The sequence below is a fragment of the Aquarana catesbeiana genome, linkage group LG13, assembly GCF_042186555.1.
Source record: "Aquarana catesbeiana isolate 2022-GZ linkage group LG13, ASM4218655v1, whole genome shotgun sequence".
NCBI lineage: Eukaryota > Metazoa > Chordata > Amphibia > Anura > Ranidae > Aquarana > Aquarana catesbeiana.
In genome coordinates, this window is record NC_133336.1 from 229842796 (window position 1) to 229868957 (window position 26162).

The window sequence follows — 26162 nt, forward strand, 5'->3', positions numbered from 1 at the left end:
ATGGCTGGTCATGGAGGTTCTGGCAGTGATGGTAGCTTAGTACTTCATACACCTCACTTAGTGGCAGGGTTTCCATGTTGGAGCCTGTTGTGGTACAGAACCCTCCTAGCAACTAAGTCTGTTGGTCACAGTGTGCAAGGCCTTGCAAAGTAAAGTATGGTGGCTTCCCTCTGTGCCTTCAGGCAGAATACAGATAAAGATACAGTGTGAAGAGGCAAGCTAGTGGAGTAAAGTGAGTGCTTAATGGCACATTTTAAAAATGAATTTGAAGACGTGTTCAGGTATGAATAGACCACGTCACATGCTGAGGAGAAGACACGATCCTTCTACAGGTGTGTGGGTTTCTAGAGTTCAATTTGACCTCTGGCCTGAAGGTGCCATCAACCCACACTGAAGCTGAGTCTAAGGTGACATACAATGGCTTGTAATGCTTCCTGTGGCCCCTAGAGGGCAACTGATAACAAGATTGCTGTTTACAGCTCTTAATAGCTGAAGCTTGTCAGGCAAATCCAGATGCTGTTCCAGTCAAAGTGACTTGTATCAAAAAGCCTCTATCCATCCGAAGGGACTTAGGTTGAAGTAAGGAAATCCGCCACGACTGAGTCTCCCTGGCAGATTTTCTTACTTCAACCTAAGTCCCTTTGGATGGATAGAGGCCCTGGCTGGGTTTTGAGCCACAAGCGAAATTGACCTTCTGTAATAGGAGGTCAAAACAAGCTGTTAAGCAAGCATTGTGTAAGGTGAAGGCATTCACTAAGGATCACTTACCCTTTCTTGTGACGGACGCTGTATTTATTTCTGAGGTACTGTTTTATCACATTTGGACTTCCTTTCTTTCATTTTTTTGAAATTTTCTTGCTCTCTTTTTTTAGTTTAGCACAATTCTATAATGGAAAACATGCAGTCAAAGTGAGCCTTAACCCTTTAACTGTCAATGACAGCAATTGCTGAACTTATTCCTGCATCAAAACTGGCCCCTTATTTCCCTTATTTTAAAACAAATTTAGACTGACAATATGTGACAATATGTGACAATATGTGATCAATGTAAAAAACGCCCAAACATCACCTCCCCAAAAACACCCTCTAAAATATTTTCAGGAAAATTCAGCTTTCACTTAAGCATCAAAATGAACATAATTGACAGTTTTTGCTTAGAAAATTTTAGGAAAATGTGTAACTTTGTTGAAAAACTGCAAAAGTGCTTTGCAAAAGTAACTCACCTCATCCCTACCAGCTGGGGTGTTAAAAAATTTGATTGCATAAATGTGAAGTTAGTAAATGTAGTCCAACTAGTTAGGGAACCGGCTGGAATGTGTGATAATTTGTGTATTTCATACATACAGAGTGCCACCAGCTTAGCTGGAAAATGCACCTATGAAGTGAGGATGGCAATGACATTATGAGGAAGATAAGCAATAATGCAACCTAAAATCATGCTCATTGCACATCATAGCTCTCCCTCTTCTTGAAATGTCAGGTACTATCTATGCTGGCCCAGCTTCTCACACCTCACCTCTCTAGAAAACCTTTTATTTGGAAGCTGGGGGAGGAGTGAAAGGGGATAGAATGGAATGTTTACTATTCTGATTGGTAAATCTCCCCTCAATGGGTGCTTGCTTTTATTCTTATTGGTACATCTACTGAGTACTGGAGTTAAGCGAACAGTTCAGGCCGAGCAAAAGTTCGGCCCGAACACCGCCTGTTCGCCCGTTGTGCGAACACCCAAATTTGCAGGGCGTTTGGCGGGTGTTCGCCCCGCCGAACACCTTTCAATACACTGTGTGCTGCACAGTGCATTCTGAGCCCTGATTGGGAAAAGCTTTGATGCTTTGAAAGCGATGAGTCATCAGCTGTCAATGGGCTTCCCTGCTGACATCTGAATTAAAAAAATAAATAATTGCTGGCAATTAAAATGTTAAAACAAAAATGGCTTGGGGGTCCCCCACAGTTCATACCAGGCTTTTCAGTCTGGTATAGATTTTAAGGGGAACCTCGTGCCATTTAAAAAAAAAAAATGCATAAGCCCCCCCCCCGGAGTCCATACCAGACCCCCTATCCGAGCACGCAGCCTGGCAGGCCAGGAGAAGGGGGGACAAGCGAGTACCCCCTCCTGAACCATTCCAGGCTACGTGAATTCAACATGGGGGGTTGGGTGGCACCCCCCCTTTGTGATGTCAAGGACCGGAGCATGCTGGGTTGGTGATGTCACAAGGGGGCGGTGCCACCAGATGACGTCACCAGGTGGCCTCGCCCTTACCTATATAAAAACTGTCAAACGGCAAGCCAGGCGGTTTGGCTTAGTTGACAGCAAAGCATTTTATTTCTTTCTTTTTCGGGTCCAGCGGTGGCGGCGTCGTCGTAATTGACAACTTTTTTTTTTTTTTTTTTTTTACATTTTTATATTACCTGCAATGGTATTGTATTGTTGGCAATTTAAATGTAATTTCATGCATTTTTTTTCTTTAGAAACTTCATTTTTGCTCCAGCAGGTTCTATACATGGTACAGATGCAGACTAAGGGGACACCTCCAGGCACAATTTTTAAAGGAATTTTTTGTTTTATTGTTGCACTTTAAGCATCACTAAAATCATTTCTCCTGAAAAAAACAATATTTAAAAAAAAAAAAAATTGCTTTGATACATGTCCCTCAGGGCAGTACCCAGACCCCCATACCCCTTTTTATGGCCAATTACATGCATATAAGCCTTCAAAATGGGGACTTTTGATTTTTCAAGTTCGGGTCCCATAGACTTTAATAGGGTTTGCTGTTCGGGTCAGAACTTTTTCTCTGTTTGGGAGTTCTGGTGTGAACCGAACAAGGAGGTTTTCGGCCCAACTCTACCCGGTACAAGGCCAGCATTGTACACCCTAAAATGTAATATGAGTTTTGTTTAGACTATCATATCAAATTAGCCAGAAATGACACCTGATTGGCTATAGTTATTATATAGTTATATATTTTAACTCTGGTAAAATGTCTATAAATAACACTCAGGAAGTGAGAAGACGGTGAAAACTTTTGATTCTCAGAAAGACCGTCACAACTTTCAAGTCCCAGATACCATGTCTGTCTTCCTTGCCGTCGTGTTCCTGTGTAAGTAGAACGGTTTTTATTCTTTACATTATCTGAGTACTGGTTGAGTGTCTTTTCTTTGAGATTATGTGCAATACACAAATCATCTAATTTCTATGAACCTGTTGGAGGCTCTACATAAGATACTGTTATTATATTTGTATCTGTTGACTAGTGCTACTTTATAAGTATTGATTGTAAGCTCTGTTCGTGGTCTTGTCACACAGGCTGGAAGGCTCCCATTCACAGGGGTATGTGTCCTCATTCTTCTGCTGAGTATTCCTTGTCTCATGTTATACTTTCCTAGTACATCCCAGCCTTGTATCTCCATCCCTCAGCTTATACAGCTTTTGAGGGGTGGGGGTCTGATCCCTCCATAAGGGTGAGAATGAGGGTGCCTGGTTTAGGGACAAGGAGAATACATAATTCAAAGTCTGATAGCTGTTTGATTTGAACCGAACAAGGGTGAAGAGGAAGTCGATGATAAAAAAAGAGCTTCATAAAAGTGATGGTGGTTGTTTGGATGGTGGATGCATAAGGCATAAAAGACGAGTCTTAGTAAGAAGGTTACGATGGAAGCATGGAAGGATCTGAAGGGTAAATTAACATGTCCAATCACTGTTATAAGGGGGCTTATGGGGTGAATATGAGGGCAGTTGATGCCTACACTATTGTGTGTACCTACACATAAGGTCTGATTGCTTAATTCAACCTCACCAAGCCATGCTTTAGTTTTTCCATGTGTATTTGTGAAGAGTGACAGTTCCAATGTTCTTTTGACTTGAGAAAATCGGGATCATAACAATATTCTTGTTAGAATTGTACACATTTTCACTGAAATTGGAAGAGAACAAAATGACTGAAACACATAATGACATGTACTGTGCATAATATTTTCTAAATAGTGCATTTTTTATTTTCAGCTTTAAACATGGGAAAATCTGGTGAGTACAGAACTAAAACTGATACCATAAATATCACTAATAATATAAAAAATATCCATGTGAGCCTAAAGTTCTCTGAGTAATCTATGTGAAGGGGTTCGGGTCATTGATTACCATTTTCTAGAAGTCTTTTCAAAATCGGCGCAGGTTAGCCAAAATTTGCACACAATTGAAATTAAACGTTTGTTTGTTCACAGAAATGCTTGCTGGAAAGGCCCATAGTGCTGAGATTTTAATTTGGGTTGAACTTAAATTCAGCAAAATTTTTTAAAGTTCAAATTTGATAGAGTTTCTAAGGAATTTGATTTTTGAATGCTTTGAAGTCAATAGGAGACCTAGAAAACAAGACATCCAAATGATGTGGGAAGATGGGCACAGTTGTGGGGGATCCTTTTAACATATAAGGCCAGCTTAGACTAGTAGTAGAACTAATCTTATCAAGTGTTTTTTTTTTATTTATTTTTTATGGACACAATTTTGTTTTCTTTTTTGACAAGACGTCCTGTGGCTTGTGTCTTTGTATTTGGGCCTGTTGGTCCTGTAAGCAAACTGTGGTACTACTAGACAATTTTTACTTATCCATAGGTGAGAGCTTTAGCTATAACTATAAGAAGTCTTTCTGTGGCTTGTGTCTCTTTATTTAGGTTTGTAGATGTATAATGCCAAGGTGTCTGTCTCCAGTCAAAGATAAGAAAAAGCCTTTTTTTCTGGCAACATTTTTTGAGGGATACAACTAGTACTGCTTGATAAAAACCGATCATTATTACATACATAGACCAGGGTGGTGTTTGCTTAAAGTTGAACCACATTGTGGTGGGTGGGAATTGGCCATAATGTGCAAGATGCTTCTTTCTATGATCGGCATACTACCGAGGCAGCCCCCCCACCGATTTGAGGTCTGTGATCTCCCTCTTCGCTCCTTCACCATAGCAAATATCTTCACCTGGTTATCCCTAAGGTTCAGTCATCTTGGTAAGCTGCCTGGGATGATGTAACTCCCAGTCATGTGCATATGAGTTAAGCCAACTGGTTCAGCAAGAACTGGCTGAATTTTGATCTATCTATGAGGAGGCTGGTTATCAGAAGTTGATCTATCGATCAACCAGCCTGTCAGGGTTTTTTTCATTTGATCACTGCCGGCAGCTATAGCATATGTGGCTCATCGTACAATCAGAAGACAATTGCAAAAATAATCTTATATGAAAGAAAAGACATGTAGCACTACCCCCACAGGAGCCATTGTTATTTACAGAGTTCTTTCCCAAGTGCATAAGCAGCCAGACACACAACAACAGTTCATTCACACCGGTTCATTACAACAGTCTAGGGATGTCTTTTTGTGAGTAAGGTGATATGAGATACTCCAGAAACACTGAATGATAGCAGGAGGACACTTCACTTTGCTAAGCCTCTCTGAATAGTCTTATTGCAGGCGCAAAAAAAGAGCTCAGTTAGAGCTACCACTGCACTCCCACCAAAAGGAATACAGCATACAGTCACTAAGACTCTGAGCTTAGATCAGTACTCATAGTGTGAAAGGATCACCAGATGCCTCCTTCCTGCCTCCACCGGACAACCTTCTGTGAGGGAGAGGTTAATTGTCACAATGCCACAGGATAGCTAGACCCTTTCAACTTCCACCCAGCACTCTTCAGTGAGCTCTCCAGACCAGATCCTTAGGTAGAATCCCTTGATTAGCTCTAGAAAATGCAGCAAAATTCCAGCAATTGGCCAAAAGGGGCAGAGCCCCTCAGGCTCAGGACTCCTTCTGTAGGTCTAGACCCAGGACTAGAACCAGGACTAGAACATGGCTTAGAAAAGGGCTGCTCCAGGCCCTCCAACTATTTGTGCACTCTTCGACCACCTAATAAATATTCAGACTGCTCTTTTGATTTTCCATTCCACTAAGATTCTAGAATCCTCCGGAATACAGGGATGAACAATCAAACCTGCAGCCTTTGAAACACAGAACAGCCCCAAACAATCAACAATTTCTCCACAGATTACAGAGGAGCCAAAAATAACTACATTTCCCTAACATCCGATCCTAGAAACCTCAATGTGGTTCATTTACTAAAACTGGAGAGTGCAAAATCTGGTGCAACTCTGCATAGAAACCAATCAACTTCCAATTTTTTTTTTTGTCAAAGTTTTATCAAAGAAGCTGAAGTTAGAAGCTGATTGGCTACTATGCACAGCTGCACCAGACTTTGCACTCTCCAGTTTCAATTAATCAACCCCACAGAGTCTGTTCTGCCATAAAAGCCTTCTTTCTAGAAATTTGTGTTTAAAACACTTTATTTCCACGTTAAGAGAAAGGGAGTTGTCAGCTTTCAGATATGTGTGAACAAGACCAAAATAGACCAGAAAAAGGCAACAATGTTAATGATCCATCCAGTGTTTAGAATGATATATTTATTTTTTCCTCTAGAATTTTATAAAGGAAGTAATACAATAAAGTAAATCTGAAGCCATAATCTTATTTTTTTTGGATAGGTAGGGAAGGGTTTAAATCTCTATCTTTTTCCTGCCGTCTGAGTCTCATTGGAGAGCTTTTTCCCCTTGTCCCGTAGACATAACAGGAAGTGAGAGGAAATCTCCCCCAGTAGGGGAATTCTTGTTTAGATGGTTGTCACCAGAAAGTAGCCTTTCCTCACTTTCCTCTCAAAATTTTAGGTATCCCCTCACTTCCTATCTCAGTGACAATGGTTTCAAAATGACACCGGGCACCTACAGTACAACCCCTCCAAAAAAAACACCACACACACATGGAAACATAAAGGTATTTATTGGGGGCACCTATACATGGAAATGGCAATTGCACTACAATCATTACATATCGCCATGCACACTGGGGTGAGATCAATATTTTTCGGCACATTATTCATGGGTAGAGTGAATCGGTAAAGTAAGGAACTAATCCCTTTAAGGCCAAAAAAATCATAACATTTTCAACATTTGTGCTAAACATCTACTTTAGTTGGATCAACCAAATTTAAAATAATATAAATTTTCTCCAACAACGTGAAATGTTAAACACACAGAAATACAAAAAATGCCCAAAACACTTCAATCCCTGTGTTTGTGTTATAACAATACAATGTCCATGCTGAAAAGAATTGAATTTTTTTATTTTTAATAATAAAAATTTTAATTAAAATAAATTAATTTAAAAGAAACACAGAAAGTTCTTCTGTGCAATCCTTGTGTTACTCCAATGAGTCACCTAATCCCATCCACCGCAGAGTGTGTATTGGGTATGAAAAACGTTTCCACTCCCAAACAAACGGTGCTCCACCACGTGTAGTAATAGAGATCACCAGATCCCGATGGTCATAAAGACCAATACAGCCAATCATGCCCACAGGAACAAATAGGATAAATACTCCATCTAGTACGATCTCCACACTCACTTTCAACACATAATTTCTCACATCCAATATGTATTGCCAAATACCCTGAAAAAGAAATTTTAAAATGATTGTGCAGTATGTTTATTAAAAACATTTCCATTAAAAACACATCCAGTTTAATGCGCTTACATTTAAAAGTGCCCAGACCAGCATCAACTCGATCGGCCTGTATGCATCCACAGTCAGCTCAACCGGCCCAATCATCCTCTGTGTGTGTACAGAAACCGCTCCGCCGTCCTCTCCAGAGACTCGTCATGTGTTCAGCCGGATGTGACGTCACCTCCTAACCCAGAGCAGGCTGAGTTTCCAGCAGTGGCGGCCCATCCATACAGGGTACAGGGGCGCTGCCCCTCTAATCCATGTGCCCAGCCCCTAATCTACATGCAGGGCGCTAAACGCATGGATTCCAATCAGGGTTTTTTTTTAGAATGCAAATTACTATTCGTTATAGTATTCCTGATTCACCTCCCGACCAATCAGGAAATGGGTCCTGAGACCCTGTAAATTCAAATCTGGTATATAAGTGAATGAATACCAGAAAACAATTATAGTGAATCCATACAAAATAAATCATATAAATTGCAATGTGAATAGAAATAAATATATATATATATATATACTATATTGCCGAATATATAAGTGCATAAACAATTTTATAAGTGCTTAGTGCTTTATAATGACCATGAAGGATATCCTAATACATGATCCCAAAGTGATATGTGAAAAGTCCCTTATAACAGCATCCAATTAGTGCGTATAAACAGTGTCCATATATGCTGCAATCCTTATCCGAGCACGCAACCTGGCAGGCCACAGGAAAAGAACACCCCAAATTGTTCGCTGTTTGGCGAACTGGCGAACAGCCGATGTTCGAGTCGAACATGAGTTCGACCCGAACTCGAAGCTCATCCCTAGTGGGGAGTGATATTTTTTCAATAAACTTTCCTAACAGTATCACACTATATAGTTTCTCTTTTGTTCATTTCCACAGAGCTGCATTGAACCAAGCTGGAGATTAACGACTGGTAAATCATTGCTGAGCCCGGGGGTAGCTCCAAAGCGTGTTTGGACTCAGTGTAGCAGCTGGGTCACACGAGGTGAGCACATTAACCTAGGGGGGCCACTGAAGTGCACCGGAGCATGGTTTGCAGCACTGGAGAGTTATGAGCATGTTGGATTACAGCATATATGGACACTGTTTATATGCACTAATTGGATCTTGTTTTAAGGACTTTTCACATATCACTTTGGGATCATGTATTAGGATATCCTTCATGGTCATTATAAAGCACTAAGCACTTATAAAATTGTTTATGCACTTATATATTCGGCAATATAGTATATATATATATATATATATATATATATATATATATATATATATATATATATATATATATATATATATATATATATATATATATATATATATATATATATATATATAATATATTTATTTCTGAAATGTATTTATTTATTTCAAACTGAAAATTGACTGACCGCTTATATACATTTTTGGTAAATCTGTTTGTCACCGCTGTCTCAACTACATCTGTAGCCATGCTCACATTATTTCAATGTTTATTTAGCCATTAAGTCTTACCTAAATTATGGGTTCCCTTATCTTTACAATTTTGGCCTTTTAGTCCCCTTGCAGTTTGATTGTGGTGTGAAAGTTATCCCCTGCTTGCTGTGTTCCTAATATGCCCTCCTAATTGATTAATTGCCAGATTCCATCCACACCCAACACAGTATATAACAAGGCTTTCTTTACGGGGGAACACATACAGGGGTTCTTCCAAAGAAGTGGGTTTCTTTAAATAAGTGGCACTTCTGCTCTTGCACTTCAGCGATTTGCACAAAGCAAACTACAAAAGACTGCAGGTGACCCAGTTTCAAATTATCTCACCTTCCTCTCTGAAACATGCACTCTTTACCTCTCTTCCTTTTAACAATTGCTGCCTCTCTCCTCAAGCTCTCTTTTCTAAATCCCTCTGCTCCACCCCACAATCTGTACATATCACCCTCACTTCTCCCCTTCCCCTATTACTGCACTCATCACCTCTTTCTAACTCTAAGCCCACTTGCTAACATACCCCCCAGGATACTGAAGCATGTCCCCTCATACAAATCATATTCTCATATTACCTCCCTCACTTTTCTGCTTCTCCTAATCGCTGGAGATATTTCCCCAAACCCTGGGCCTCCCTTATTTAACTGTGCCCAACACACCCATCACCATAACCCTACACCCTCTGGCAGTAGTCGCAATCTACACAATTTAGTCTCCATTCCTCTTCTTCCCAACACCAGCCTCCCTTTCTCCTGCGCCCTCTGGAATGCCCGCTCTGTCTACAACAAACTCACTGCTGTTCATGACCTCTTTGTCACTAATTCCTTCAATCTACTTGCTCTCACCGAAACCTGGCTCCACGAATATGACACCCCTTCTCCTGCTTCCCTCTCCCAGGGTGGCCTTCACTGGACTCACTCCCCTAGGCCTAATGGATGCAATGGAAGTGGAGTGGGATTCCTCCTATCCCCCCGGAGCACCTTCCAGGTTATTCACCGATCTCTCTCTTTTTCCCTCTCATCATTCGAAGCCCACTGTATACGTCTATTCTCTCCTTCTTCCCTAAGAATTGCTGTGATCTACCAGCCCCCTGGACCATTATCGACTTTCCTTGATGAGTTCTCTGCCTGGCTACCCTACTTTCTCTCTTCGGAAATTCCCACAATCTTTCTCTGTGATTTCAACATCCCTGCTAATACAAACACTCCTGCTACTTCTAAACTTCTTAGTCTAACCTCTTCATTTGACCTAAAACAATGGGTACAGGCTTCTACTCACTCTGATGGTAACACCCTTGACCTTGTATTCTCCTACCTATGCACTCCATGCAACTTCTCAAACAATCCTTTTCCTCTCTCCGACCATCACCTTATTAGTTTCTCTCTCCCTCTGTCTTCCACCACCTTTCCCTCCAATCGCCTAACCATCACCCGTAGAAACTTTCGCAACTTCAACTCCTCTCTCCTCTATTCTGCTACTGACCACCTCTATGACAAAATCTCTCCCCTGTCCTGCCCCAACCAAGCCACGTCCATCTACAATAAATCTCTGTCCTCCACCCTGGACAAGCTCGCTCCCCTTACTACACGCAGAATCAGGCCTCGACCCCTACAACCCTGGCAAACAGATGACACTAAAATTCTCAAAAAACGTAGTCGCGCTCTTGAGCGTCTGTGGCACAAGACTAAGTCTCTCAAAGACTTCAACCAATACAAATCTGCTCTCCAAAAATACTATTCTTTCCTCCACACTGCCAAGCAAACCTATTTTACAACTCTTATTAACACCTTCTCATCCAATACCAATCAAAACTCTTCTCTACCTTCAACTCTCTACTTTTTTCTCCACCGCCTCCACCCACTGACTTACTCACTGCCCAGGAAGTCGCTAATCACTTCAAAAACAAGACTGATACAATCCGTGATGAAATCTCCATTCTACAGGTAACTCCCCCAGCTAAGACCCCATGTCAACAGGTACAACTGACACTCCCCCTATTCAAATCTGCTACTACAGATGAAGTTGCTAAACTCCTTTCTATCGCCCACCTAACCACCTGTCCCCTGGACCCTATTCCCACTCAAATGCTACGGTCACCCTCTGACCCCATCCTACACTCTCTAACCCACATCTTCAATCTCTCCCTCACCTCTGGCATCTTCCCAGATGCTCTAAAACATGTACTGGTCACCCCCATACTCAAAAAGCCATCTTTGGACCCTACCAATCTTAACAACCTATGCCCTATCTCCTTGCTCCCCTTTTCCTCTAAACTCCTTGAACACCTGGTTTACAACCAACTGAGTCACCACCTCATTAAAAACAACCTTCTTGATCCCCTTCAATCTGGATCTCGCCCTCAACACTCCACAGAAACTGCTCTTTTAAAACTCACAAATGACCTACTAACTGCAAATCCAATGGACACTATTCTGTACTCCTACTTCTGGATCTTTCAGCTGCCTTTGACACGGTTGACCACCCCCTCCTCCTCAAAAAACTTTACTCCCTCGGTCTCCATGACTGTGCTCTTCAGTGGCACTCATCCTACCTATCCCAACGCACCTTCAGTGTCACTTACAATTCTACTTCCTCCACTCCTCTTCCCTTCTCTGTCGGGGTCCCCCAAGGTTCTGTTCTTGGACCTCTTTTATTTTCAACACACACACCTCTTCCCTGGGTCAGCTGATAGCCTCTCATGGCTTTCAATATCATTTCTATGCTGACGACACACAAATCTATCTCTCCACCCCTCAACTCACTCCATCAGTCTCTTCACGCATCACTAACTTACTAACCGACATATCTGTATGGATGTCACACCACTTCCTCAAACTCAACTTGTCCAAAACCGAGCTTATAATATTCCCCCCCCCCACGTGCCTCTTCCCCTGACTTCTCTGTCAAGAGCAATGGCAAAACCATCCACCCATCCCCACATGTCAGGGTGCTAGGTGTTATCCTGGATTCTGAACTCTCCTTTCAGCCCCACATCCAATCACTTTCCAAAGCTTGCTGCCTCAACCTCCGCAACATCTCTAAACTACATCCCTTTCTAACCAATGAAACCACAAAGCTCCTGATTCACTCCCTGGTTATCTCTCGCCTTGACTACTGCAACTCACTCCTCATTGGCTTACCTTTAAATAGACTATCCCCCCTTTAGTCCATCATGAATGCTGCTGCCAGACTCATCCACCTTACAAACTGCTCAGTGTCTGCTACCCCTCTCTGCCAATCCCTCCATTGGCTACCACTCGCCCAACAAATTTAATTCAAAATACTAACAATAAGTTACAAAGCCATCCACAACTCTGCCCCCAGCTACATCACTAACCTAGTCTCAAAATACCAACCTAATCGCCATCTCCGTTCCTCCCAAGACCTCCTGCTCTCTAGCTCCCTCATCACCTCCTCCCATATCCGCCTCCAGGACTTCTCCCGAGCCTCGCCCATCCTCTGGAATTCCCTACCCCAATCTGTCAGATTGTCTCCAAATTTATCCACTTTTAGGCGATCCCTGAAAACTTTCCTCTTCAGAGAAGCCTATCCTGCCTTCATCTAACAACTGCACTATTTTCTCCATTAGCTCATCCCCCACAGCTATTACCCTTTTGTATAACTTGACCCTCCCTCCTAGATTGTAAGCTCTAATGAGCAGGGCCCTCTGATTCCTCTTGTATTGAATTGTATTGTACTTGTACTGTCTGCCCTAATGTTGTAAAGCGCTGCGTAAACTGTCGGCGCTATATAAATCCTGTATAATAATAATAATAATAATTTCTATGCACATTGCACTTTATATGATTTGTATGGATTCACTATAATTGTTTTTTGGTATTCATTCACTTATATACCAGATCTGAATTTGCATTTATTTATTGGTTGTTTATTCATAAAATTGATTTTTTATATACATCTCACACTCCAGAGATAATACAGTATATTGGATTCACTCTAGCGCAGCGCATATTCTCCATCATTATTAGCGTGCACGGTATATGAAATGTGATCTACGCTCGCAGCTGAGTATTGGTGTACTTTGGGCATTGGACCATTGTGGCTCACAGGACTTTTTTGGTTTGGGTCCTGAGACCCGTCACCCAATTGGCTGAGAGGAGAAGCGATCCTATTGGCTGCCTATTAGGAGGAGGAGACGCAGTGGAAGTGTCCGCTTGCCACCCAGAGGAAGCGCTGCTCGCGACATAGATGGGGTAAGTGCGGGGCTGGATGACCAACCGGGGGGGTGGTGGTGAGTGCATTGTTTGGCCTCCCCCCAAAAGATATACCACCAACTGTCACTGGTTCCCAGTACAGCTAGGGAACTGACCATGATGGTACAGCAGACACATATCAGGAATATGAAATGTTAGGGTAACCTATTCTTTAAAGTGGTTGTAAAGTCTAAGCATGTTTTACCTTAAAGCATTCCTTGCATTAAGGTAAAAAAATGTTTAGGTGTCAGCCTCCCCCCACCCCCCCTTTTACTTACCTGACCTAATTTGAGGGCCATTGCACAGAGCAGGTAAGTATAGAGATGTTTTGTTATTTAAAAAAAAAAAAAAATTACCTTTACAATCATTTTAAGGTTTGATAGGTTGGGTAGCTATCTTCATTCGAAGCAACCTCATCTTTTGTATTTTACCAAAAACTGGGTAATATATTGCTTATGCTAAGAATGCATGACATAAAACATGAAACTACCACCATTTTATTCTTCAGGATCTCTGTGTCAGAAACTATGAATCAGACTGAGACAGAAGTACAGTTAAATCACACTTGTTTAATAATATAAAAAAAGGTAAACAGAGTAAACATAGTCAAAACATAGCCAGAGTTCAGGAACTGGAATGGATAGTCAGACAAGCCAAACGTCAGGGAGCCGGAGATGAGCGTAGTAAAACAGCAAGCAGAATCTGGAGCCAGAAGGGATGTCAGCCAAGCAAGTCTTTAACAGGAACACAGGAGATAGTCTCTGTGATGTTGACCAAGGTGAGGGCAGAGATCCTCTGGGCTGGACGGCTTAAGTAGGCAGGACTGACAAGCAGGATATCATCAACAGGTGCGTGGCTGTGGAGAGATAGGAACTGGCAATTAGCCAACAGCTGAGTGGCCAGCTCAGAGAAGGAATGGCTGATCCCAGCCCTGACAGTAGTCTATTATCAGCGAGGTGGACGCTCAGTCGGCTGTAGACCAGACGTTAAGCCAATGAAAAGGGAGTTGCAGTAGTCGAAGCAAGAGATGACCAGCGAGTGAATTAAGAGCTTTGTTGTGTTTATGCCCCCATGTCCTGCAAACTGAAAATTGACTGACTGCTTACATATATATTTGGTAATCTGCGTTTATACCCCCATGTCCTGCAAACTGAAAATTGACTGACTGCTTACATATATATTTGGTAATCTGCGTTTATACCCCCATGTCCTGCAAACTGAAAATTGACTGACTGCTTACATATATATTTGGTAAATCTGTTTGTCACCACAGTTTCAACTCCATCTGTAGCCATGTTCACATTATTTCAATGTTTATTTAGCTATTACGTCTTACCTAAATTATGGGCTCCCTTATCTTTACAATTTTGGTCTCTTGGTCCTCATGCAATTTGATTGTGATGTGAAAGCTTTGCTCTGCTAGCTGTGTGCCTTTATATCACCTCCTTTTTGATTAATTGCCAGATTCCATCCACACCCAACATAGTATATAACAAGGCTTTCATTACGGGGGAACACATACAGGGGGCTGCACATACAGGGGTTCTTCCAAAGAAGTGGGGTTCTTTAAATAAGTGGCATTTCTGCTCTTGCACTTCAGCGATTTGCACAAAGCAAACTACAAAAGACTGCAGGTGACCCAGTTTCAAATTATCTCACCTTCCTCTCTGAAACATGCACTCTTTACCTCTCCTCCTTTTCACAATTGCTGCCTCTCTCCTCAAACTCTCTTTTCTTCACCCCTCTGCTCCACCCCACAATCTGTACATATCACCCTCACTTCTCCCCTCCCCCTATTACTGCACTTATCACCTCTTTCTAACTCTAAGCCCACTTGCTAACAAACCCCCCAGGATACTGAAGCATGTCCCCTCATACAAATCACATTCTCGTACTACCTCCCTTACTCTTCTGCTTCTCCTAATCGCTGGAGATATTTCCCCAAACCCTGGGCCTCCCTTATTTAACTGTACCCTATACACCCATCACCATCACCCTACACCCTCTGACAGTAGTCACAATCTATGCAATTTAGTCTCCATTCCTCTTCTTCCTAAAGCCAGCCTCCCTCTCTCCTGCGCCCTCTGGAACGCCCGCTCTGTCTGCAACAAACTCACTGCTGTTCATGACCTCTTTGTCACTAATTCCTTTAATCTACTTGCTCTCACCGAAACCTGCCTCCACGAACATGACATCCCTTCTCCTGCTTCCATCTCCCAGGGTGGCCTTCACTGGACTCACTCCCCTAGGCCTAATGGATGCAAGGGAGGTGTGTACATCTATTCTCTCCTACTTCCCTAAGAATTGCTGTGATCTACCGGCCCCCTGGACCATTATCGACTTTCCTTGATGAGTTCTCTGCCTGGCTACCCTACTTTCTCTCTTCGGAAATTCCCACAATCCTTCTCGGTGATTTCAACATCCCTGCTAATACAAACACTCCTGCTACTTCTAAACTTCTTAGTCTAACCTCTTCATTTGACCTAAAACAATGGGTACAGGCTTCTACTCACTCTGATGGTAACACCCTTGACCTTGTATTCTCCTACCTATGCACTCCATGCAACTTCTCAAACAATCCTTTTCCTCTCTCTGACCATCACCTTATTAGTTTCTCTCTCCCTCTGTCTTCCACCACCTTTCCCTCCAATCGCCTAACCATCACCCGTAGAAACTTTCGCAACTTCAACTCCTCTCTCCTCTATTCTGCTACTGACCACCTCTATGACAAAATCTCTCCCCTGTACTGCCCCAACCAAGCCACGTCCATCTACAATAAATCTCTGTCCTCCACCATGGACAAGCTCGCTCCCCTCACTACACGCAGAATCAGGCCTCGACCCCTACAACCCTGGCAAACATATGACACTAAAATTCTCAAAAAACGTAGTCGCGCTCTTGAGCGTCTGTGGCACAAGACTAAGTCTCTCAAAGACTTCAACCAATACAAATCTGCCCTCCAAAAATACTATTCTTTCCTCCACACTGCCAAGCAAACCTATTTTACAACTCTTATTAACACCTTCTCATCCAGTCCCCGTAAACTCTTCTCTACCTTCAACTCTCTACTTTGTCCTCCACCGCCTCCACCCACTGACTTACTCACTGCCCAGGAGATTGCTAATCACTTCAAAAACAAGATTGATACAATCTGTGATGAAATCTTCACTCTACAGGTATCTCCCCTAGCTAAGACCCCATGTCAACAGGTACAACTGACACTCCCCCTATTCAAATCTGCTACTACAGATGAAGTTGCTAAACTCCTTTCTATCGCCCACCTAACCACCTGTCCCCTGGACCCTATTCCCTCTCAAATGCTACGGTCGCCCTCTGACCCCATCCTACACTCTCTAACCCACATCTTCAATCTCTCCCTCACCTCTGGCATCTTCCCCGATGCTCTAAAACATGCACTGGTCACTCCCATACTTAAAAAGCCATCCTTGGACCCTACCAATCTTAACAACCTATGCCCTATCTCCTTGCTCCCCTTTTCCTCTAAACTACTTGAGCGCCTGGTTTACAACCAACTGAGTGACCACCTCATTAAAAACAACCTTCTTGATCCCCTTCAATCTGGATTTCGCCCTCAACACTCCACAGAAACTGCTCTTTTAAAACTTACAAATGATCTACTAACTGCAAATACCAACGGACACTATTCTGTACTCCTACTTCAGGATCTTTCAGCTGTCTTTACCACAGTTGACCACCCCCTCCTCCTAAAAAAAACTTCACTCCCTCGGTCTCCGTGACTGTGCTCTTCAGTGGCACTCATCCTACCTATCCCAACGCACCTTCAGTGTCACTTACAATTCTACTTCCTCCACTCCTCTTCCCTTCTCTGTTGGGGTCCCCCAAGGTTCTTTTCTTGGACCTCTTTTATTTTCAATCTACACCTCTTCCCTGGGTCAGCTGATAGCCTCTCACAGCTTTCAATATCATTTCTATGCTGAGGACACACAAATCTATCTCTCCACCCCTCAACTCACTCCATCAGTCTCCTTACGCATCACTAACTTACTAACCGACATATCTGTATGGATGCCACACCACTTCCTCAAACTCAACTTGTCCAAAACCGAGCTTATAATATTTCCTCCCCCACATGCCTCTTCCCCTGACTTATCTGTCAAGAGCAATGGCACAACCATGCACCCATCCCCACATGTCAGGGTACTAGGTGTTATCCTGGACTCTGAACTCTTCTTTCGGCCCCACATCCAATCACTTTCCAAAGCTTTCCGCCCCAACCTCTGCAACATCTCTAAACTACGTCCCTTTCTAACCAATGAAACCACAAAGCTCCTGATTCACTCCCTGGTTATCTCTCGCCTGCAACTCCCTCCTCATTGGCTCACCTTTAAATAGACTATCCCCCCTTCAGTCCATCATGAATGCTGCTGCCAGACTCATCCACCTTACAAACCGCTCAGTGTCTGCTACCTCTCTCTGCCAATTCCTCCATTGGCTGCCACTCGCCCAACGAATTAAATTCAAAATACTAACAATAAGTTACAAAGCCATCCACAACTCTACATCACTAACCTAGTCTCAAAATACCAACCTAATCGCCATCTCCGTTCCTCCCAAGACCTCCTGCTCTCTAGCTCCCTCATCGCCTCCTCCCATATCCGCCTCCAGGACTTCTCCCGAGCCTTGCCCATCCTTTGGAATTCCCTACCCCAATCCGTCAGACTGTCTCCAAATGTATCCACCTTTAGGCGATCCCTGAAAACGTCCCTCTTCAGAAAATCCTATCCTGCCTCCATCTAACAACTGCACTATTTTCTCCATTAGCTCATCCCCCACAGCTATTACCCTTTGATTGCCCTCTGATTCCTCCTGTATTGAATTGTATTGTACTTGTACTGTCTGCCCTAATGTTGTAAAGCGCTGCGTAAACTGTCGGCGCTATATAAATCCTGTATAATAATAATAATAATAATAGTCAGACAAGCCAAATGTGAGGGAGGCGGAGATGAGCGTAGTAAAACAGCAAGCAGGATCTGGAGCCAGAAGGGTTGTCAGCCAAGCAAGTCTTTAAAAGGAATGCAGGAGATAGATCATCTGGGTTGGACGGCTTAAGTAGGCAGGACTAATGAGCAGGATATCATCAACAGGTGGCTGTGGAGAGCTGGCAATTAGCCAAAAGCTGAGCGGCCAGCTCAGAGAAGGAAGGGCTGAGCCCAGCCCAGACATTCTGCTTTCAGAAATGATGTCATGTTTCAGGGGTTTTAAAAAATCTTCAGGCCTAAAATTATTATTTTTTTGAAATGGCTCAGGCAAGGAAAGTTAACCCACAAGGTTTTTTACCTTAATTCCTTCTATGCATGAACTTAAAAACCTTCAGCATGCAGCAGCCCCCCCTACCCTCCCCCACCAGACCTACAATACTTACTCTATCCTGATCCAGCGATGTACATGAGAGCAGCTGCTCTCCCAGGTCTCTTCCGCCTTATTGGCTGAGCCATTGGCTCCTGTTTACAGTCAGTCCTAGCCAATGAGCCAGTGAGGAGAGAGTAGGGGTGGGGTAGAGCTGTGCTACATGTGTGAATGGACACAGAACAGCGGCATGCTATGGGACACTTGGCAGGAGGGAGGGGCCAGGGGTGCCTGTGAGGGACCTGAGAAGAGGACTATCTGGGCTGCTCTGTGCAAAACCATTACACAGAGCAAGTAAGTATAACATGTTTGTTATTTAAAAAAAAAAATCTGCCTTTAATATCACTTTAAGGGGAGTAGTTTTCATTGTTTAAAATAAAGATTTTCCAACGTGTGGGAAAATCTCTGTGCCCAGGACTATAAACATTCCATTTCTATAGAGAATGTTTTTTTTTGTCATACAAGATGTTTTCACCTCTCTGTGTTTTGCTGCACACTGTGCTCTCTATTTGTTCTGTGTGATCTCTTTTCTTCTATAGGAGGGGCCATCAAACCTGTGGTGACCTTCACACCCAACTGGGGGAATGTACTACCAGGTGACGATGTGACTCTAACATGTGATGTGCCATCTACTGTACCAGAGGAGCCCCGGACCTATCACTGGTACAAAGATAAGAGACCAATACCTGGAGATCAAGAAAGACTTTGTATCTTTATTTCTTCAGTAGAACGGTACAGTGGAGATTACCAGTGCCGGACCATCGGTGGTGATATCAGTGATCCCGTCTTCCTAAATGTTACATATTGTGAGTCATCCATCTCATCTCCATCATTACAGATTGTTGGGTGTGAATAGAACAACCTAAAGTATCATTTTATTACATTTCAGATTATGTCATCCTGCAGAGACCTCCATCTGTCATATATGAAGGAGACCCCCTGACTCTGAGATGTCATCATCGGAGATTTTTTTATGAAATAAACACAAAATTTTACAAGGATGATCAGGAGATACAATCATCAAAATATGACTCAGAGTTCCATATTCCTAATATAATGATGAATCAGTCTGGACTGTACAAATGTACTAAACAAATACAACCTAACGATCGTACATATGGAATAGTGCGCTCAGATGAATCCGTTATCTCTGTGAAAGGTAAATGAATGTCCTATCTAAACTGTATTCTTAGAAATATTAGTAGATCCAGAGGAAGGTGAACTCCCATAAAAAATATGTTCTTTGAAGTGACTTTGTTGCAGAAATAAAAAGAAGAAAAGTGGTTGTAAAGGCTAAAGATTTGCATTCTCGGCATTAAGGTAAAAGAACGTTCCCTTCTGTGCTTCCCCCAAACACTTACCTGTCACCTCTCTCTATCTAGCACTGACCCCACCAGCAGTCCTCTCTCCTCTCTTCCTCCAATCACAGGACACAGAGACAGCCATTGGCTCCTGCTGCAGCCAATCAAATTCTGTGAGGAGGGAGTGGGGTGTGTGTCTATGGACAGTGGGGGTGTAATCACATGAACCCCTCCATAGCACACAGCTTGTTGTGGGGGTACTCAGAAGGGAGGAGGAGGAACCGAGAGCGCCAGCAGGGGACCCCAGAAGAGGAGGAGAGAGATTATTACAGATCAGGTAAGTATAACATGTGTATTATTTAATTAAAACATGAAGCTTAGGAATTACTTTAATTATCACCCATATCACCCCCCATTTCTTGAATCTTCACCCCCTCCATGTGTTATTCTTCCACTGGCTCAGAAGCCTAAAGGCAGAGAATTCTGAAGTGCCCCCCCCCCCCCAAAAAAAAAAAAACAGCACTAATCAACATGCTCACCCCAAACATAAATTCCTTCTGCAAGTTAAAATGCTCCCCAAATAAAAATGCAAAAATTCCCCATTTCGAATCCCCCCTCCTAGTACAAATCCTCTCCCACAAATCCCCACACCTAGCACAAATCCCCTAAATCTGTCCTCTTAGCACAAACCCCTCGAAATTACCGTTTCCAGCACAAATCCCTGCTCCCCAATTCTCCCCTCCTAACACAAATCTTCACCAATTCTACCTCCTAATACATACGTCTGTCCCCCATTCCTCCTCCTAGCACAAATACCCCCCATTATCCTTCCCTTCCCAGTACTAACAGTACTAACAGCCCCCCTCCAATCTTACAGGAGTAGTAAGGAGTTGGAAGGCTCTCTGTGCCCCTCAGGCCGCCCCCCCATGAACATTGTACCCACACCTGATACAAGTCCAAACAGGAGAAGTGTCAGTGAGGAGAGAGCTGGGATAACAGCGCTCCTCCATACAGCAGATAACACAGGATCCTCTTAGATTGGACGGTACATGGCTTGATTCCCCGCCCCCTACCTCCTCCAATGACTGCTCCTCTCCCGGAAATGTGTGTAGGGGGCGGGGAATCAAGTCGTGTACTGTGTGATCTAAGAGGATCTGTGTAATCCACTGACAGGAGCGGGGAGCACAGAAAGCCTACACCTCCTCCCATCTCTCTCTTCACTGACAATTCTCCTGTCCGGACTTGCAGTGGGCGTGGGTGCATCGTTCATTGGGGCGGCCTGGGGAGGGTGACAACTAACTGAAATCTGGGGGGCTCAGCCCATCCCAGCACCCCCTAGATCCGGCCATGTACAGACGGGTGCCCTTCTAGGAAAGGCACCTGTAGGCACATGTCTACAGTGCCTAATGGGAAATCCTGCCCAACTTGCCACACTACAGTACCTTACTACATAGAAACATTTGTTTAAATATTATTTTCTTTAGTGCTGACCATAAAAAAGAAAAATTCAGTATATAAAAAAATTAATTTCTTTTAATTTCCTGAGTCTATCCTCATAATCATGGTCCTTCCTACTCCTTATTAGTTATTTAGTTTGGTAATTTATTTATTTTCAAATCCAAAACGATGTCAGTGCTGATGTGATAATAAAAATGAATGTTTACATAAAAATATTGAAGGTGCTTCTCTAACCCTCATGAGCCATTTATGACAGGAAATCTCTTCACCCGAGATCAGTCACATTATTATGAAAGCAAGGTGATTTATTTCAGATGCACAGGTGCAAATGGATGACGCTTTACATGCTGAGAAGAAAAGCAGAAGTCATACAGACACAGGATGTGTGACCTTTTTATAAGATCAACAGACAGAATCTTATTGGCTAAAAGTTCACTGGTGGCTCATGACGCATAACAGCTTTATTGCCAATCACAATGTACTTTTACAATCTATTCTCTTATATAGCAAAGCATGTGATTTTCTGGCCTTAGGCAGTTAGTTGAAATAATAGATTAAAAACAAGTTAAAGCAACGTGTCCTTAGAAGCCATTTTAAAAATCGGTCTCCATTTTAGATAAAATAGACACACAATAAACATTAAAACTTTTCCAACATTTCCTCCTCTTGTGTGGCTATTTTATCTCAACACATTTCGATGATAGTCTCTGTGTTTTATGTACTTTCGGACTGTATGCCATTAGGTTGAGCTTCAATGTCCACACAGGTCTCCTCAGAGGCAGGAAGTGCTTGATACTTTGTTCTTGTGACTGCGGTTTCAATCAATTTTTGTGAAAGTCCTCGAATACAGGGAATGCAGCAGCATCCACAAGTCACCAAGATGGCGAAAGCCACAGCAATAGAGGTGATACATGAGGTGATAAAGTTCAGTCCATTTCCCGAACCAACCTTTAAGCCAGTCCATGAATGAGTCATTGATGCCTGAATTTTCTGCCAGTTCATTCGATAGGGCTGTTAGTCCTTCCAGAGCTCTGGTTACGGTCCCTCCAGGAGCTGTATTGTTGGGAATAAAAGTACAGAACAGACTACCAAACATTTTGCATACCCCTCCTCTTTCAGCTAGGACCATGTCTAAAGCCATTCTATTTTGCCATGCCATTAGTGACGTGGGGGCTAATTGTTCAGCTAAGCCTTTTACTGCATCTCTAGTGTAATTCACAAATCGCTGTTGGTTGTAATAAATGTAATTAATCTAGTCAACATTTTTATTTACAGCAACCCACCAGAAAAACAGAGACTCAAACCCCGCTCCCACTTGGTTCCTGGCCTTAAACTCATTCGGCACCCCCCTGTGGAACTCCGATCTCGTCTATGTATACCTGGGAGTCAAATGATCCTTCAGGGGAGGTGTCCCTTTGGTATCGTCGGTGATTTTTGCTCCGTGGGTGTTCTGACAGGATTTTCAGGGGCATAGCTAGCTGGACCATAGCGCAATCTCCTTGGACATTGGCTGGGATCTTATCTCGCAGCTTCTTATCCCCACACACCCAACAGACATCAGCTCTCTGAGTGTCATGTTCAACCCAATCACCATTGCCCTTGTTAATCCTCTCCATAAAGTAATCATCTGGCAATGACCCCAAGTCTATCCCACTCTCATTCCCTGGGAGTGCAAAACAAGTAAAGTTACCAGGATTGGCTGTGACCGCTGGAGGTATCTGAGGTTTCTGCACCTGGGGGAACATCAAATTCAATGTGTGACCTGCAGAATTTGCTTCCAGTTTATAAATCTTTTTATACAACCGTAACATACACTTCAAATCTTCTGGGTCTGTGTTATTATCTAGAGGAAAAGGGACCGTTGCATAATGTGGTCTGGCTCCGGCACAAACCGAGCAGTTTTCCTTTTTTAGAGTTTTAACCGTGTATCTCAACCATTCTAACCAATCGTTTTTATCAGCATATCCCATCTCCAGTGCACTGTTACTTCAGTAGTAAGGTTAGTGGATCGGACAATTTTTCCTAGATGTTCTACCTTTAGGTTACCCCCTTTTCTTCTCCCTTTTTAGTTTCCTCAAGTTTATTTCTATTATCATAAGTGTCATTTTTTTACTACTTCCAAGAAGAATTTACCCGTAGGGTCTGTACCCGTTTTCGAGGCACCAATAGCATACAGCCTCTGGTCCGTTGGCCTGGGTTCCACCACAGTAATTAATAGTTGATTGCAATTTTTTGAATGTGTACAGGGGGAATTGGCTGCTTTAGTTATAGTCAGTCTTTCCTTTTGGCCACCTATGTGTGGAAGATTATACCCCCAATCTTGATGGGCCGTGGTCCACAGAACCTGGTCCCATGTTGAGCACACAGTTCTCCCTGGGAGATAACAAACATATTTGTCTGCCCATAAGCATTTACTAGCTTTGGTTATGTCTCCACAGTCCACAGCCTGGCAGAAATCAAATAAAATGGTACTGGTTACTCCTTCCATGAATGTTAGGTTCAAAACCTTTCCAGTACTTGCCCACTCTAGAGGTTCTTCTACTTTCCAGTTTCTGCCCCCTCGTATAGACGTCTCCCCTAGAGTCACCAGTATTCCCAAGACAATCACTATGCCTTTTATCCTAACTAGCTATGGAACTCCAGGGGACAGGGTGAGGGAGTCTTCACTGGTTTGAGACAGATCCCACCTTGTGTGAGACCTCCCTTTGTAGCCGGACTTATTGGGGTTCCGTTGCCTGCTGACCCTGCTCTCCCTGTAGGACCTTTTTTACAATGGGACTGGTGAATCCAGGTAGACCTTTCTGCAACACTTACTGCCGTAGGTGTGGTTAGAAGGACTTGAAAAGGGCTCCCCCACCTTGGGGAATGCCAATGCTTTTTCTTTATGACTTTTATCAAGACCCAATCTCCCACATGCACTTTCTCTTCTTCTTGAATTGGACCTTCTGGAACAGAACAGACATCATTATTATGTTTTTGTTTCACCAATCTAGACATGTATTCTGCTAGTGTACGTTCAGATTCTTCACTAGGAGTTTCATTTGGTAATAGTGGTATCTTATATGGTCTACCATATATCATTTCAAATGGGCTTAACCCTTCTTTTGTAGGTGTGATATGCATGCTAGTTACAGCTAATGGTAGACAATGCATTCATTTTTTTCCTGTTTCTTTCATGGCTTTTCTCAATTTTCTTTTTAGAATGCCATTATGTCTTTCCACCAATCCAGCTGATTGGGGATGATAGGCACAATGGTATTTCACTTGGATTCCCATAGTTTCAGTTAGATGTTGTATTGTTTTATTTACAAAGTGTGGTTCATTATCACTGTAGATCTTTTCGGGGATTCCAAATCTAGGAATTATGTCTCTTAGTAATGCTTTGGCCACAGTCTGTGCATCTGCACTTCCTGTAGGGAATACCTCCACCCATTTGGTCAGGGCGTCTATGATTACCAAACAATATTTCTTCCTTTCACATTTGTCTAGTTCAGTGAAATCCATGCAAATGTGTTGGAATAGATTTTGTGGCATGGGAAACTTCCCTTTTTGTGGTTTTATGCCACCTTGGGCATTGTGTTTTGCACATATGATAGACTGAGAGCAAAAAGTTTTTGAATAATTAGTAAATCCATATGCCGTGCATACTTTTTCTAACAAGGCTACCATGCCCCCGCTTGACACATGTGTCAACACTGCAGCATATCTGAACAGAGATTGGTAATACAGGTTTGTTTTCAGGAGACATGTAATGTCTTCAACAGATTTACATCCTTTTGTCTGCCATAATTTCTTTTCACTAGGTGGTGCTACATGTTGCATGTCTTTGAGGACTGTGTAATCTACCTATGGTATTTCCTCATTTTGTAAGAGTATCTGTTGTTGAGCTGCTGTTTTTTGCAGCTTTATCTGCTTTTTGTTTTCCCTGCGATACTGGGTCAGTATGTGTGGTATGTGCTTGACATTTGCAGATGGCTAGCTGTTTAGATAGCTGAATCGCATTAAGTAACTTTTTAGTATAAAGTCAGTATGTGAGATGGGTTTTCCACTAGAGGTCACCATTCCCCCTATTCTTCCATTGTTGTGCAAATACATGTTCTGTGGAAAAGGCATACTGTCTGTCTGTATAGATGGTTAGAATGCATGCCCTTATCAGAACAACAAGTTCTGCCGTTTGTTCTGAATAGTGTTTTGGTAAGGATTTAGCCTCAAGTATGGATGAGTCTGAAACATATCCCATTGCACATGTGTCATCAGGATTCTTTTCGCTAGAACCATCTACATACAGTACCATATCAGGGTTGACTAATGGTGTATCACTCATATCCTTACTAGGTAGCACCTTTTCTGCTATTGCTGCAGTGAAATCATGTGGTTCACCATCAGTTGGTATTGGTAACAATGTGGAGGCATTAAGAACAGTGCACCTTTCAATTGTTAAATGTGGCTGTGTCAATAGTACAGTCATGCAAGATAAATGTCTTTCTGGACTAAGGTGGGAGATCTTTTGCTGTAATAGAATTACAGACACTGCATGAGGTACTTTGAGAGTCAGAGGGTGATACAACACAATGGAAGCAGAGACCTTTATTGACTCTTCTGCTGCAACCACAGCTTGCACACAAGGTGGCAATGCTCTGGCAACACTGTCTAATTTAGTAGAATAGTAGGCTACTGGTCTCTGTTGCCCATCATGTTCCTGGGTCAGGACAAGTCATGTGTCCTTCTCTCGAGTCTACGGTCTGTACAAATGGTTTGTCATAGATGGGTAGGCCTAGTACTGAGGATCCAGCA

The 26162-nt window shown here is 42.8% G+C and overlaps 1 protein-coding gene across 1 annotated transcript; it reads left to right on the forward strand.

The window, feature by feature from the left end:
- Positions 1-25906, forward strand: LOC141116691 (low affinity immunoglobulin gamma Fc region receptor III-A-like). The gene is made up of 4 exons (XM_073609082.1): positions 1-149; positions 19075-19415; positions 19499-19768; positions 25704-25906. Exons 1-4 carry the CDS (start codon positions 1-3, stop codon positions 25904-25906), a joined length of 963 nt encoding a protein of 320 aa, XP_073465183.1.
- Positions 25907-26162: the final 256 nt, after the last annotated feature.

What these genes read in the sequence shown, in the direction of transcription:
- LOC141116691 (XM_073609082.1), top strand. Translation starts at nt 1, where the DNA reads ATGGCTGGTCATGGAGGTTCTGGCAGTGATGGTAGCTTAGTACTTCAT. An exon ending in AGTGTGCAAGGCCTTGCAAA is followed by an intron (nt 150 to 19,074) that starts GTAAAGTATGGT and finishes TTGTCATACAAG; the next exon opens with ATGTTTTCACCTCTCTGTGT. An exon ending in CTTCCTAAATGTTACATATT is followed by an intron (nt 19,416 to 19,498) that starts GTGAGTCATCCA and finishes ATTACATTTCAG; the next exon opens with ATTATGTCATCCTGCAGAGA.